The sequence below is a fragment of the Toxotes jaculatrix genome, chromosome 19 (assembly GCF_017976425.1).
Source record: "Toxotes jaculatrix isolate fToxJac2 chromosome 19, fToxJac2.pri, whole genome shotgun sequence".
Taxonomy (NCBI): domain Eukaryota; kingdom Metazoa; phylum Chordata; class Actinopteri; family Toxotidae; genus Toxotes; species Toxotes jaculatrix.
In genome coordinates this window covers 11,388,451-11,403,556 of record NC_054412.1, presented here as the reverse complement: position 1 = coordinate 11,403,556, position 15,106 = coordinate 11,388,451, and the positions used below count along the sequence as shown (strand labels likewise).

At 42.3% G+C, this 15,106-nt stretch overlaps 1 protein-coding gene across 5 annotated transcripts in view; it reads right to left on the bottom strand.

Moving 5' to 3' along the window:
- Positions 1-295: 295 nt before the first annotated feature.
- Positions 296-15,106, bottom strand: part of sgk1 (serum/glucocorticoid regulated kinase 1) — a 32,715-nt gene continuing 17,904 nt past the window's right edge. The window contains exons 4-13 of one of the 5 annotated variants that reach the window (XM_041064136.1): positions 12,789-12,852; positions 4,681-4,756; positions 4,385-4,460; positions 4,028-4,216; positions 3,783-3,914; positions 2,761-2,997; positions 2,551-2,646; positions 2,139-2,294; positions 1,945-2,034; positions 296-1,724 (exon numbers count right to left, since the gene is read on the bottom strand). In XM_041064136.1, coding sequence (XP_040920070.1) covers positions 1,557-1,724; positions 1,945-2,034; positions 2,139-2,294; positions 2,551-2,646; positions 2,761-2,997; positions 3,783-3,914; positions 4,028-4,216; positions 4,385-4,460; positions 4,681-4,756; positions 12,789-12,852 — 1,284 coding nt within the window. In that variant the 3' untranslated portion in view covers positions 296-1,556. Of the gene's footprint in view, positions 1,725-1,944; positions 2,035-2,138; positions 2,295-2,550; positions 2,647-2,760; positions 2,998-3,782; positions 3,915-4,027; positions 4,217-4,384; positions 4,461-4,680; positions 4,757-4,882; positions 5,028-6,428; positions 6,568-6,872; positions 7,011-9,199; positions 9,252-12,788; positions 12,853-15,106 lie in introns of those variants that run through there. The other 4 variants (XM_041064138.1, XM_041064139.1, XM_041064140.1 and 1 more) reach the window with 4 other exon arrangements.

Sequence of the window (15,106 nt, the reverse complement as noted above, 5' to 3'; positions counted from 1 at the left end):
GCTGATCTGGGTTCATTAATGTCGTTTTGACCTGGAGTGGCCTTATCAGTCTCTCAGAGGCTAGCCAATAATTTGCCGCAAAGAGATCCATCCATGCGCACACACACACACACACACACTTGGACGTCACAGTCATTGTTGTGTAAGGCTGCTGACGCATAGAGGGTGGTTAAAGACCATTCTACAGTAATGTGGGACGTTTGGCAGGGGTCAGTAGCTCAAGCCCCTTCCAACCAGGACTAGTAAATCTTTACCATTCAATCTTCAATCTTGAAAAACTGTTTTTAAGGTGTAATAAAGTTAAACTTTTATTGCAAACCAAACATGGTCACATAAATCTTAAACAATTTTACAATTTACAGTACATTTAACATGAATTGTTACATATACATATTTAAGCATACCTTTAGTCGTTTTTTTGTTCAATATACATTAAAACTAGTACACATAACTCCGAAATATACAAACAAACTTAAATACCATCAAACTGCATTACAGCAATATTAAAATGGAATGTTGAGTTTCGATGTTGTCAGCCTGTCTGCAGGCCAGCGTTACATTATTGTGAGGCGAATGGAAGACTATATGAGGGGGACACGGTTGGCAAGCAGAACTACACAAACGCCTCTGAACACATTACTCTCTTTCTCACCTAGCAGCTGAGCTCTCTCTCTCTCTATCAGCATTACCGTTATTGTTTAATGTGCAAATGAAGATATGAAACATCAGTTGAGTTCCTACGTCTCACATATTAAAGACAGAACGAGTGTATGAAATTTAGTGCTACATCGCTCCTCTCTGGTGACTTCAAAAAAAAAAAAAAAAAAACACAACTGGTGAAACTGGAACATTAAGGTTTGACACAGACAAACCCAAAAGCGGCGAGTTCTGATGGAGAGAAGAAAATAAAGGCACCTTTGAGAGAAATAAAATGTCCCCCTCTGTAACATTCAGCTTCAAATGACTCCCTTTTCAAACACACTGAAAGGAAATGAGAAGAAACTAAAGCACCAAAATGAATGTCATCTCCAAGCTACTCAGTCAGACTCAACAGGCAGATCCCAGTGGGTGGTAGACAGAATCTCAAAAGATGTTTCGCTACATAGATGAAGATGGAATTCCTTTTCAGAGCTGGTACAGTATGGTCCAGCCTTCCTCTTTTGAGAAAAGGTGGAAATTGGTGTGTGTGCTTGTCAGTTGTGGCTTCAGGGTCGAGGGGGGGCTTTTAAGCTGCCTGAGCTATGTGCAAAGGACCTCCACTATCAGGTTAAAGATGGACAATCAAAGGCTGAAAAGAGATCTTGGTTTGTGTCCGCTGTGGAAGGCTGAAGAATTTGTGCGTTTGTAAATTGTGTGGTAAGATGGAGGGCCCCAATGGGCATAATATGGCAAGTACACATGTATAAATTTTTGTGGATGTTGCAGGGGTTCGTTCAGAAATATCCATCATCCTGATGGCAAGTGTAGGGTGCGGTCAAGATGCAGATCCATGGACACGCCACAGCTCATGTCCTGTAAGTCTAAACTGATGTCCATTAAGTGTCTGCGTTTAAATCCTATAGGTAGGAGTCCATAGAAGGGGCATAGGAGAAGCCCACAAAGGCCTCAGCAGCCTCTTTGATGCTGGCTGTGACAAGTGCACTGTCTGGGGAACAGCCGATGGAGCTGGGCACCGGCTCATCTGTGAACTCTGGATCAAAGTGCCGCAGGTCATTGGGTCCCGTCTGGGGGAGCGGAAAGAATAAAGGAGAGGGGAGACAACAGGAGATTAGTCAGGCTATTAAATATCAAGCCATATTTGGAAATGTTTTAATTCACAGTGTAGGCGAAGACAAGAGATCAAGTCTATGGCTACTACACTGTAGAAATGACTAAATCTACCATGATCAACACTTATTAGTAGTATGTTCCTTTTTTAATATTAGTATTAAAAAAGGAACATACCACATTGGGGTTGAAGGGAGGGGTGATCTTCTTGGCATTGAGGTCATCCCAGTTGATGGGAGAGAAGAATATGTGGTTCTTAATTTCAGTCTGGAAGAGAGCAGAGTCACAAATAATTAGATGATGGGCTTTAACAGAGATATGCAAATAAACAAATAGATAGACACATAGAATCACATGATCATAACACTTACAAAGTCTTCTGTGCAGCCCAGCCTCTTGGTCCGATCCTTCTGTAGCAGGCCCTCCAGCAAGTGTCTGGCTGCGTTGGAAATGTTAGGTTTGAGCTGCAGCGGCTTGTTCAAGATGTTGTCGTACATCTCCGCTGTGTTACGGCTGTAGAACGGAGGCTGAGGAGGGACAAAAGGAAATGATTAGGATCTTGGCAACACAGAAGAGCAAGGAATCCGTGTGACGTACACTGATTATATCATTTAAAATCATGGCTTCCACAGATTCCTGCGCAAACACGTGGAACACAAATGATGCCAAAGTGTACAGTATAAAGTAAAATTATACTATATATGTGTAATATTTGAGAACATATTGAGAGTTGGTTGTAACTTTACTTTGAAATGACACAGTGTGAGTGTGAATGTTGCTCACCAGGCCATAGAGCATCTCATAGAGAACAGCTCCTAAACACCACCAGTCTACAGTCCTGTCATACGGCTGCTTGTGTAGCACCTCAGGAGCTAAATACTGTGGAGGGGAAAAGACAGGGATAAGTGGTATAAGTTACATACTGAATATTACACAGTGCTGAAACAATAGAGAAACAATAGAGGTCAGCATGACTGGAGATTTCATCCTTACCTCTGGCGTACCGCAGAATGTCGACGTGGTCCCGTTAGGTTCGATATTCTCTTTGCACAGGCCGAAATCTGTGAGAATAATGTGTCCCTGGGAGTCCAGCAGGATGTTCTCTGGCTTCAAGTCTCTGTAGACAATGTTGAGGGAGTGGAGGTAGCCCAGGGCACTGGCGATCTCTGCAGCGTAGAACCTGGCTCTGGGCTCAAGGAAACAGCGCTCTCGCTGTAGATGGTAGAACAACTGGAAGAAAAAGAAAACAGGAGACAAGAGAGCAGAAGTTATTCATAAGTGTATCATTTTTTCTTAAGTTTATCTACAGAAGCACTACTGACAGAAGGACATGTGCATGCATAGGAAATTAGTGCAAGAAAGACCAACAACAAAAGGACAGAGACAGAGACAAAAAGGAAACCGGATGGGAGGAAATAAAGAGGCAGGAAGGCGACTGCTTAAAAAGTTTGACAAGAAGAGACAGATGAAACGAGGGCCAAAGGTGGAGGGAGAGAGCGGTGGGATGGAGAGAAAAAGAGGGGAAGAAAAGAGAAAGGGGAGAAGGAGAGCAAATGTGTCCTGTTTCCTGATGAGGCCCATATTTAATCAGCACTGTCTCTGCTCGTCCAACAATCACAGGAAATTAGCTCGATTAGACACACACTGAGTTTGAATGGCGCTGCTAATTTTGGCCCCCCGAGTCTCTCCCACTGCCCCAACCCATCGCATGATTTCCTGAGAGGTGTTTCCTTTAGTGAAAGAAAGACAGAAAAAAGACAGAGAGCGGCGGTCTCTATTCTGCTTCTCATGACAGGATATCCCCCCGTCTGTCTCTGCCTCATCTTTATGAGGCTGAATTTATAGGCTGTGCCCACTATCTCACGTCCCTTCTTCTTTCAGCTACATCCATCTTAAGTTTCTCATTCTTCATTCAATCAGCTAGTTCTTAAAATAACTCAGCTTCTCCCTTCCCCTCTTTCAACTCCGCTTCATATCCTCTTTCTTTTCTGGCAGTTGTTTGGCAAGCAACTCACCTCTCCACCATTGATGTAGTCCAAGATGAAGTAGAGCTTGTCTGCTGTTTGGAAAGAGTAGTGCAGGCCCACTAAGAATGGGTGCTTGACATTCTTTAGCAGCACATTCCTCTCTGACATGATGTGTTTCTCCTGAGGAGTACAAAGAGCAGGGGTTAAAGATGCTGACAAGGAGACGCCTTTTGTGGTATGAGTTCATTTGAGTGTGCATTTCTGTTTGAATGCCTGTGTGCAAGTGCATTTACCTCCTTCTTCTTGAGAATGGCCTTTTTCTGTAAGACTTTGACAGCGTAGAACTGGTCATCCGTGCGGTGGCGTGCCAGCAGGACCTTGCCGAAGCTGCCCTTGCCAATCACCTTGAGGAAGTGGAAGTCGCTGGGTTTGGCTGAAGGGTTTGAGGACGGACCGAGGTTGATCTGTTGGGATGGACTGGGCTGTGAGAGGGGGAGTGGAGGAGAAAAGGAAGAAGTTAGAGTCATGAAATCACTCTAAAATGTATGGTAAACACATTAACAGAGGAAGTGTTTGCGCATCTTGGCGTATGTCAAAATGTAAACAAAGGAAAAAGCACACAATTCACTGTTTACTGCAAATATACTTACGGGAGGAGAGGGGTTTGTGTTCATCAGCTCGGGATCCTGAGGAGGACTTAAGTTCAGAATAGACTGCACTTCAGGACTGAAAAAAAAAACAAAGAGTTCCAACTTAGTTAATTTAATTAGAAAGCATCCAAAGTATCCTCAACTGTGTTGTTGAAAATGCCAGTTAGCTGATCTGGAAGTCACATTAAGTCACAGAGTTTCTCCAGAGGACCGGTAGCTGGCGTTTCTGTTTGTGTCTCCCAGTGTTTTGTCCTCCCGTGAATGCAGAACAATAAAATGAGTCAGATGGTACTCACTGTTTGCAGGCGTAGGAGTTTGTGGCAAGCCTCTGAATGAAATCGTTCAGACCCATCCTCCTCTGTTTCATAAAAGCTGCAATGCAAAAGAGAAAAACAAGAGGGGAAAAAAAGAAGGTTTAGATTTTTAAATAAAAAGCAAAAAGTTGTCCATCCATGTCATGAAGAATCAGCTTAAAATATTCCAGTTATGATTCCATACCCGTGACTAAAGCCACTAGCCCTTTAGATTTGGAATAAGTCAGGACGGGCTTCTCTGTTTCTGTTTTCACCGTCATGTTGTGATGAGTTTTACAGCAGCTCAACACTCATCAACAGCTAAAATCCAAAATATAACTACCTTGCTTTTGGCTCTTGTTTTATAACAGGCCAGAAGGGGGGCGGAGCTGCCCCCACAGACACCCACAACCCCCCACCTCCCCCTCCCGGTGGGCGTTATCTTGTGCAAACATTCCGTTCTGGTAAATGGACCAGGAGAAGATGATCGATGCTGCTCTCGGCCAATCAGAGGCCGTTGCGCTTCCAGCGCGTCATGGCCGCACCTCAAGATGTGTTTGCGTCAAGAAGTGGAAAAAAAAAAAAGTCTTTACCACCACTCGCTGCCGTGTGGCTGTACTATTTGCTTGGTTGTACTATTTGCACATATGTTTGTACAGTACCATAGCAACTGTGCCCAACATCCCATGTGTCATACTGTCTTAAATTGTCACCAAAACAGCAAATTTCCATTCTACACAAAGCTGCAGACACAAATCTTAAAGGCTAATACTATCCATCTGTGTCCACTAAGTAACATATGGTGTCACTTAATGTTCCAGGGGTACAGGATAAACTGCAGATTGTGCACGTGAAGTAAAACTGCACAAGATAGTTCTTGAGTTTCGGGATTATTCTTGAAGCTCGTGATTATTTTTGTCGTACTGTATCCATGCTCCCTGCCTAACCCCCGTGAGTCTGGACCTAGGTCCTCTACAAATCATCTGATAGCCTCCTAACTAGGGCCTATCAGCTTCACTGTTTGGCTGCATCTCAATTAAAACGGCCGGGAGTGACGCAGGTTATACAAAAGACGAGAGGGAGAGCCTGAGCCGAGGGAGGCCTGATGCCAAGAAAAGCCGCTGGTAGTGGAAAAGTACAGACTGAGGAACTCCTAAATTCATCCAGCTTCAGAGAAAAAAAGTGCCCAGATCCACAATCTGTTTTAACCTACCGGTAATCCCTCTCAGAGCAGCCAAAACACTTCAGTGTGATGTTCAAGAATTAAACCGTGTGGAAAAATGCCCACTCCGCGCAGCTGCTTTTTGGCCGCTGGCACAAACGAGCTCAGTTAGGCACGGTTATGTAAGGCACCTGGTTCAAGTTTTATCTGCACCCCTAGGTGGAATGAGAGTACGTAAGACGATATCACCTATGAAGGCCAAAGCCATTGAAGCAAAGCATTGATCCCCGTGCGTAAAAAGGAAGAATGAAGCCACATTAAAACTCCCAAACTACCGCTCCACGATTTTTCGAAACGCTCAATCGAAAAGGAATAAGAAGTGTAAGCAAACAGCTGTAAAGTGCCGTAAAATGTCGGTAAATTTTTGGACAATACAAACTGCATTTAATTGCGCGTAAAGTCACACAAAAAGTTGTAAATCCTGTCTTTAAAAAAAAAACAAACAAAAAAAAAAAAAACCAAAAAACAAAAAACCTATTCTTCACCCAAAAGCCACACCAGATTCATTTTCCATGGGAAACAAACAAACCTTTCAGATCTGAAGAAGTTCTCATTTTGACTGCCTGCAGCGCCAGGGTTCAACAAGTCGCAGGATTGACTTGGCAAGATTTCCCTGGCACTTTTAATAGACCCCCTCCCCTATTAGCCAGGCATTTCCATAGATAACAGCATCATAAATCCAGGTCACGGGTTTATGGGGTGAATCGAGCGCCCCCCAAGTATGTCTGCCAGTGCTTTCCTCCCAACCACACAGACACTCCACAGACACAGAAAGTGGGTTAGGAACCATAACATCAGCATTGCAAGAGAAACAATAAATGTCACAAGTTACTGCAGAAATACCATTAAGTCTCGCAATGAGATCATCATCTGCCTACAGTTTCCTACAGGAGTGTTATAAAGATTTCTTTCGACTTTAGATTTCGATTGAATCCATCGCTGCGGCTTTCAAATGAATGAGCAGCTTACTTACACGTCAAAGCGGTGGTTTTGTCCTTCATAAGGATGCTTTATTTCCCCGAATCACAACAAGGAGGGAGGCTTTAGGCTCCTCGGCAGGGAGGTAATCGAACTACACCGCATTCCTCTTCTTGAAGACTTTCATCAGACACTTTTTTCCCCTTCTCTGTTCAGGGGCGGAGACGTCCCGCCTCTATTTCCTTCCACTCTACAGATTTGTGTTTCATGCACGGTTGGTTGAGTTTTCCTCAGGGCGGGGCAGGAGGTGGAGGGGGTGTGCTGCCTTCAAATGCTCCTCATGAGCTCCTACTTTCGAGATCAGTAATAAACTTTTATTTAATTACAAATGAACTAAAGTAACAAATAACAGGTCTATTTCTTTGTCTCCTCAGCTATACATCCTTCTGCAAAGGCGTGGAGAGAATGATAGAACCTCATGAAGCGGATGGATTTTTGAGCCCATTATTAGTTTTATGTCCATGTAAACTAAAAGGAAGTCCTTGAAATGCTGTTTGTTTATTCACACATAATGCCAATGAATGCTTGCGTTTTTATACTGGCTCAGGAGTCGCGCATTCATCTGTATTTCGCTGGAATCTTCACTTCTGTTTATATATGATATTTGAGCAACAACCGAAGGCGAAACTGGCTTGTAGTTGCAAAAACGAGGGTTTTTAAAATTTCTCGTTTTACAAATCGTTTTATCTTCTCCATATGCAGCTTTTTTTTTTTTTTTTCACCTAACTGAGGTAACTCACCCACTGGGCTAGGAATTAAAGTAACCCAGATTTGGCAATGCACAGAGTTCACATTAATTCAAAGTTGGCAGCTGCCAAGAAGTTAGGGCCATATTAATTAACCCTGTCTCTTGATGAATTACTCTCCCAGTTATTTTGTGTATGTGTACCATACACCCAGGACAATGTTTGGCAGGCTTGAATTTATTTTAGTCATAGTCTAAAGTAGTTTATCATAGTTTTCTTTTATATTATTGTTGTTTTGATGTTTTATTAACTGTTTTATTGTGTGGTTTTATGTTTTTTTTTTTGTGTCTGAAGTTTTATTTTGTTGGTATTTATTTCCTGTTGAAGATGTTTTCATCTATAATAGATTTATTTATTCTGGGATGTTTTTGCTGAGAGCGATGCCCTCATTTATGGGAATGCTTTGATCACACTCACACAGTTGTACCCATTGAACCCCTGGAAGCTGCCCAGCTTCCCAGTACAACCACAGTTTAATCCACTGGCCAGTGAGCAGGAGCAGTGGGGTGTTTAAGGGCTTTGCTCTCAAAGGTAGCCTACCTCAGTGGTGGCAATAAGGGGCAAGTGCCGCTTCTTCACTTTTGCCATCCAGATTTATCCTGCCAGTCTGGGTTCAAACCAGCAATCACAAATTCAAAGGTGAGCAAGGGCAAGTGCAAATGTATGCTTTTGTGCAACAGCTACCCTGAGTGTAATCATTATTAAACTATGGAAGCACAGAGCCAAAGACAAGCAGCTATCAAGGCTCATGCACAAATTATACAGAGTCAGGAGGATGGCTGCGTGTGTGTGTGTGTGTGTGTGTGTGTGTGTGTGTGTGTGTGTGTCATGGAGAATGTGTGTATTCTTTTGCTCCTGACCCCCCGGCCACTCTCAGAGAAGACACGTTGTGTGGGTGCATGTATGACTTTGCAGTTTTTAAATATAGACTCAACTTTTTTACTGCTGTCTCTGTTTTTCTCTTAACTCAGGTCAAATCTATTATTAATCTGTCCCCCACAGCAACCTAATGCACACACACACACACAGACGCAGAGCTGGAGGGCAAAACAAGCCTGTAGGGAGACTGACAGAAAATGCACACACACACATACACACACTTTCTAAAACACAGAGAGAGAGAGAGAGCGAGAGAAGGTACATCAGGTACTTCCTAAATTCCCTCAAGGTGTCCAACATGCCCCTCCCTTGTTGCACCCTTCACGCAATTTGTTAGAGAAATATATTTCTCCTTCAGACAGCACAGGTTGCAGAGCTACAGTGCCATTCTTCAGTGTGCATGTATTATCCACTGTGTCTCACCACCGACACTACAGAAGCAGCCCATGCGAGACACAGACCGACACCTATTACCAGCACTTGAAAGCATCACAAGCCAAACAAGTGAAACCTTGTATATCGCTTCTCAAAAGAGAGCAGTAAGAACACAAGGAAAGTGTGTACTAGTACAGAAAAAGTGTTGACCTTGAAAAACTTGCAGTTTTCTTTTATGGCATAAAGACTTGTCCTAGGAGGAAGTGCTAAAAAATGTAGATGGGAATTCTTAATAAAGGGGATGAAGAAGATGTTACGTTACCTCCGCTGGAGTGTAAGCACTTCTCTTGTGTCTGCATCTGTGGTCATAGCCCAGAGTTGAATGAAATGAGAGAGAGGTGTTGAGAGAAGATCAGGAGAGAGGAAGAAAAGGAGAGAGAGAGAGGGAGAGAGAGGGAGGGAGGGAGAGAGAGAGAGAGAGAGAGAGAGAGAGAGAGAGGGAGCGATGCTAACAAAAGCACCACACAGTGTTTTTCCTCTCTGGCCCTCTCTCCCTTTCTGGATTTACAGGCTGCTCAAGGCTCGGACCATTAACAAGAGGAGGCTCCACAATACTTAAGCTGTGTATTTAAAGCATTTCTCTGTGTGTGTGAGAGACACTTTTACGTTATGTAACCCCCTAATGGCATTGTCATCATTGCCAAAGCCAGAATTTGACACACACACACACACACACACACACACACACACACACACACACACACACACACACACACACACACACACACACACACACACACACACACACACACACATACTTACACATACACACAGTCACTCTGGGGGCCATTTCATGAAAGGACAGGAAGGGGTTCACTGCAGTGTCAGAAAGGATACTAGAGTAGTAGTATAAACATAGAAACACACGCTCTCTCAGCCCACCCACTTACAGTGTACCCACACATACACAAAGACCAGCACATGCCCATATTCACGCTGTCTCCGGCAGATGACATCCATCCATTAAGTCCGTCCCTGTCTGTCATCATTCTCCCATCCCTCCATCTTGTAATGTCCGTTCTCTGTGCCGAGGATGATGAGTGTGTTTGTGGCTATAGTTGATCTGGTGATGAATTTGAATGAGCCTCGGTGGTGAGGAACCAAATGACACTGTTACATAAAGGCCTCGGCTATTCAGAGAGGACAGCTAGGCTTTTATTTTGCCACTGGATATGGTGAACTGTCCGTGTGTGTTTGTCTCTCTGTGGCCTGCTTGGCTAGCTACGCTACCTACAAGTAGCCTACTTATCCCTTCAGCTACCCCTATAGACGGTCATGTGACCATCATTGTAGTGGTTCACTGAAGCTCAGACTGGTTTAACTTTTAAAATTCTTGTGTTTGCATGAGTCTGATAGAAATGTCTGCTGGTCAGTGTGTGTGTCTTAATGAGTGTGTTTGGTAACAGTTTGTTTTGTAGGTCCCTGAGTTTTATAAAGGTTCTTGATATTCATTACAAGGGAATTGGCGACAGAGGCCAAATGGTACAGTTTCAATGAATTAATTCCAATTAACTGTGAGAATAACTTGTTGACAGTGCAGAGCAGGTCATGCAAAAATGTTTCTATAGGCAAACATACAGTGGATTTCAACTAAAAAAAAAAAAAAACTGTTTCACAACTTTGTCTCTATTTTCTCACAAATAAATACTGAGTTGCTGTTCCTTACATGAAACACTATATAAGTCAAGGAAATTATAAAGCAATTACGAATCCATGACACAAAGCTTTACAGTGTGTTCTAGTACTTCTAGAGTTCCAGAGTTGAATCAACTCTTTTGGAATTTCAGGATCTGTGGGGGACATTTCATGCCTTTATTAGATTTGACAAGAGATGAGAGGAGAGAAATATGGAGAATGACAAGGAACAAAGGTACCTCAAAGGACATGAAGTGGGAACGATGTATTCTTAACCTCTAGGCCAAGAGGACGCCTGAGAAGTGAGAACATTTTTGCAAAGAGAAGAGATTTTGGCATGTCCAAAGTTTGAATTTGAGAACAAATGTGTTCTGAAAATCTTCTCAAAACTGTTAAATGTCTCTGGGTTGGGAGTGTCTTTAAGGATTCTGGTCATATGTTGGTGTTAGGCTGCATGTATATGTGCGTGTCTGTGAGTAGGTGTGTTTGCGTGTTTAGCTCTGAAGGGCAGGTTGACACAGGTGCGCAATGAGTAAATGGTGGGAGAGAAGAGTACATAACAGCACCAGAAAAGGATCTGTTGACAGTATTTCGTGTCACTGAGAACAAAAGAGTAAAGTTTAGGAACACGCACACACACACAAATAAACTCAGGCTTAGTAATCACACGTTATATAAACCTGTAGGCATTTGAGAAAGAAGAGCACTACAAGTCAGTGTGTAAATGCTGATTAGCTGCACTGCAGCAAGTTGATGAACATACTAATCTGTTTTAATAAGGGTATCCTCAGCAGATGCTTTGTTACATAAGACCACTCTGTACTTTTTCTGAGAGAACACAGACAATGGTTTGCTATTTGTTCCTCTGCAAAATTAGATGGTCAGACTCTGCTCCCTATAATTATTATCACTGGATCTATACCTCACTCCCCACTGCTCCTTATGCCACACACATCACTGCATCACTGTAAATGACTGTGATGTGTGACACTCGTCAACTTATAAGTGCTCCTAAAGCTACTAATTGCTGAACTTGGAACGACAGGGTGTAGCGGCATCACGGCTACAGGAACAGCTTGTCACCAGCTCGGCTAATTGCTTGGATTTCTCTCAGAAAACTCCCATAATTAACGGGTTGACGACTCCCAGTGAAAAATATTTTTGTCAGAATGGGATTCTTGTCACATTTCTTTCTTGGAGATGTTCCAACAGGCAGCAGGTACCTGCAGATCCATCACAAAGTCTTTGACTGTTTGACAGTTTGGCAATCTATACTTCACAAAAGTATTTCACAATTTTTTTTCTTTAGATTTTACTTTAAAAAGTTTACACCCAAAACACATAATGAGGTTAGGTAAAATATGTTGCCCTGTTATAGATTAAACCACCAAAGTTTGTAGCTAAAAATAATGTCAGGGTAAGCTGATACACACACACGTGCACACATAAATACACTCACGAGATCAGCTCATGTCTGCAAGATTCCCAGCAAAGTTAAGGGTATCAATAAAAATGGGAACACTGGAGATAGGCTCAATGCCAAAATGTGACAGACTGTGGCCTTTGGATTGGACTTGATTGGTCCCACAAATAACAAGCATGATGGAAAATTAAAGTACACTCATTTACAGCCACGCTGGCTATAAACCCAGCTGACTCTCACCCGATCGCACACATCTAAGCAACGAGCACAGAAAGACACACACAACCTGCTGCAGTGAGGTTGTAAACAGAAAAGGTCACTGTGTCATGTGTACAATGATCAGCCCTGTGTATTGTACATGTAACTACTGTTTTGCCAGTTTCCACAAAACAACAAATAGTAATCTTGGTGTATGGACAACAGTTATTATCCTGGTTGGAGGTTGGATTAGAGGGCCAAGTGGTGAGGTAAGGTAAGGTCACAAAGTGTGTGTTTGTGTGTGTGTGCAGGATGAATCATTTTGCTCCCACAGCCATAAGGTTTGGGAAAACATCAAGAGACAAATAAAGAATAAATGGTAGAAGATAATTTTGGATTGATGGTGAAAATAAAGAAAACTGAAGATAATAAAGAGAAACGTGTGAGGCAGAGAGATGATGGAGAGAGATAGCAGAGGAAAGAGAGTTTGTGCACCGGTGTCACGGTGTGAAAGACAGATGGAAAAGAAGGAGAAGACGAGATAGAGAGGAAGTGAAAGAATACAAAACAACAGGCTTAGTTGGTGGTGACTTACTGTTGTCGCCAGGGCAACAGTAGCTGTCTGGGTCTGAGTCATTGTGGTAGTACAGGTCCATCGCCTGGGAGAGAAATATGGCATCACTTAGTAAAAACAATTCAAATACTCAAATGACAAAGACAAGCAAATGAAAAGTTGAACATACTTTATCGCAACCTGGTGATTGACAGTATGCAGATCTTCTTCTACAGGAGTTGTGTTCAGCTCCATGCCATAGTATACATATTGAGTTAAAATAATCCATCCACTTTCTATACTGCTTAATCTGTCAGGATGTTAAAATAACTTGTGGAAAACAAAACAAAATACACCTGAAGCTGTAGTCAAGCATAGATGATTCATTTATTGGTGCATTAACACTGACATTAGAGTTTCAGACTGTGCATCCAACTCTGCAAATCCAGTTTTGTCAGTTTCCCTGTTTGAATTCAGTTGGATGGTTATAGTTGTTGTACAGTTTGTGGAAACTGTACAGCAGCTTAGGCTGATAAAATCTTTAGATGAACTCAAAAAATATAGCCTGGACAAGGTATAATCTAGATCAATGGTTCTGCACAAGGGGACACAAGAGGGGTCACTAAATGTTTCGCAGGACGGGAAGGTAATCTTCTACTCATTGATTTTTCTTCTTCTGAATTACTAGATATGTTTACCCCTAAAATTTATTTGTATTAAAAGATTAATTAAAAGCACTGATCTAATCTGTTTTTCTGTACAGCGACAACATGAGTTATGACCTTTTTGATCAGCAGCACCCTAAATCAGCATTTCCAAAACCACTGGTTCCCAACCCAGACTGGTCCATGCCCCAGTTTCAGTTGGTTTCCCACATGATGTGTTTTAATGAGAGTGAGTTTCCAGGGTGAGACTGCATTAAATCACTTGGGGTCCTGTGCTGAAGATGGTGAGAAACCTTTGCTCTATAACATGATGAGATTGAGCTTTTGTGAAATGCCAGTTTGAAACTGATTTTACTGAGTTTGGGCCAAGGGTTGAACAAGACCTCTGCTTCATGAACATCATAATGTGCTTATTTACCCCTCATATACTCAACATACACCAATGCATTTTTACTGTAAAATCTGAAAAATAAAGAGAGTTGTTTTTTGACTTGCCCCCAGTCGATTATAAAAGTCAATACATTGCTCTATACATGGCTAAATGGCTGGGAAATATGCAAGTAAACATACATGCACACATCTTAAAAGCAGCTACTTAAGACTGTCCCACTTTTCCTATTCACATAGTGTAAAAGTATAATCGGCAGCTGTCACAGGACCAGCAGCATTTGCATCTCAGGACATTCCCGTGAAACTGCACTGTCGTGTCAGATATTAGTTTTTCGAGATGTCGCTGTCAGTCATCAACTTTTCAAAGTGGCTCTGTTAAATACAGTCTTAGCCTAGTTTGCTATTCCGTGCGGCAGCTCGAAAAACTTATCGCAGCTCTCAGTATTCTCCCATGGGTGTTTTCTGAGAACAAGACAAGCTGAGGCGTGTGTGTGTGTCTACGTGTTTGTGCGTGTGTGTGTGTGTGTGTATGCAGGAGTTGTTTCAATCTCATCAGTTTGTTTATTCATTCAGAGGCGCTGCTTTCACCAGGCTGCCTATCATGCTGGTCATTTCATCTCTGTATAAGTCTTAATATAGCTGACAGCCTCCTCTATCCATCGTTTCCTCACAGATAAAAAAAAAAAAAACACACACACGCACACGCACACTCTCTCATACATATATTCCTTGCTGTTCATATCCCCTTATACTGTCAACATCTCTACAGTCTAAATCACTTTATCATTCAGGCCCCTTTGTCCTTTCCCCTTGAGTTTGCCTCACTTCTGTCATGCCCTTCCTCTCTCTTACTTCAGGTTGCTTATTGATTCAGTAAAGAGATCTGATGGAGTTGTATCCATAGTGATGGTAAATCTAGGCTTTCTGTTCATTAATATTTCATGGCGGATTTATTTTTCCAAAAGAAAGTTTGGGTTGTTCTTGCTGAGGCAAAGAGACACAGAGGGAGGCATAGTTTTTGTCTTTGTAAGGGTCAAGGAGCGATGGAGGCCTGTATGACTGGACTGTGAGTCAGAAGATAAAGCTCACTTAACTGTAAAAAGGCTGGAAATGTTTAGATTTTTACCATCAAATAAATTAATACCTTTCTCTGGGTGTTTTTCCTTGGTTTGTTTCCATGAAGACACAAGCAAGATAAAAAGATGCAGATGTTCAGAGTGAGAAACAACTAGGCAATTCTATTAACACCAAAGAGTAAAATCCTGTTGTTTTTTTCAAACTTAAGGACATTTTGGAATCATTATT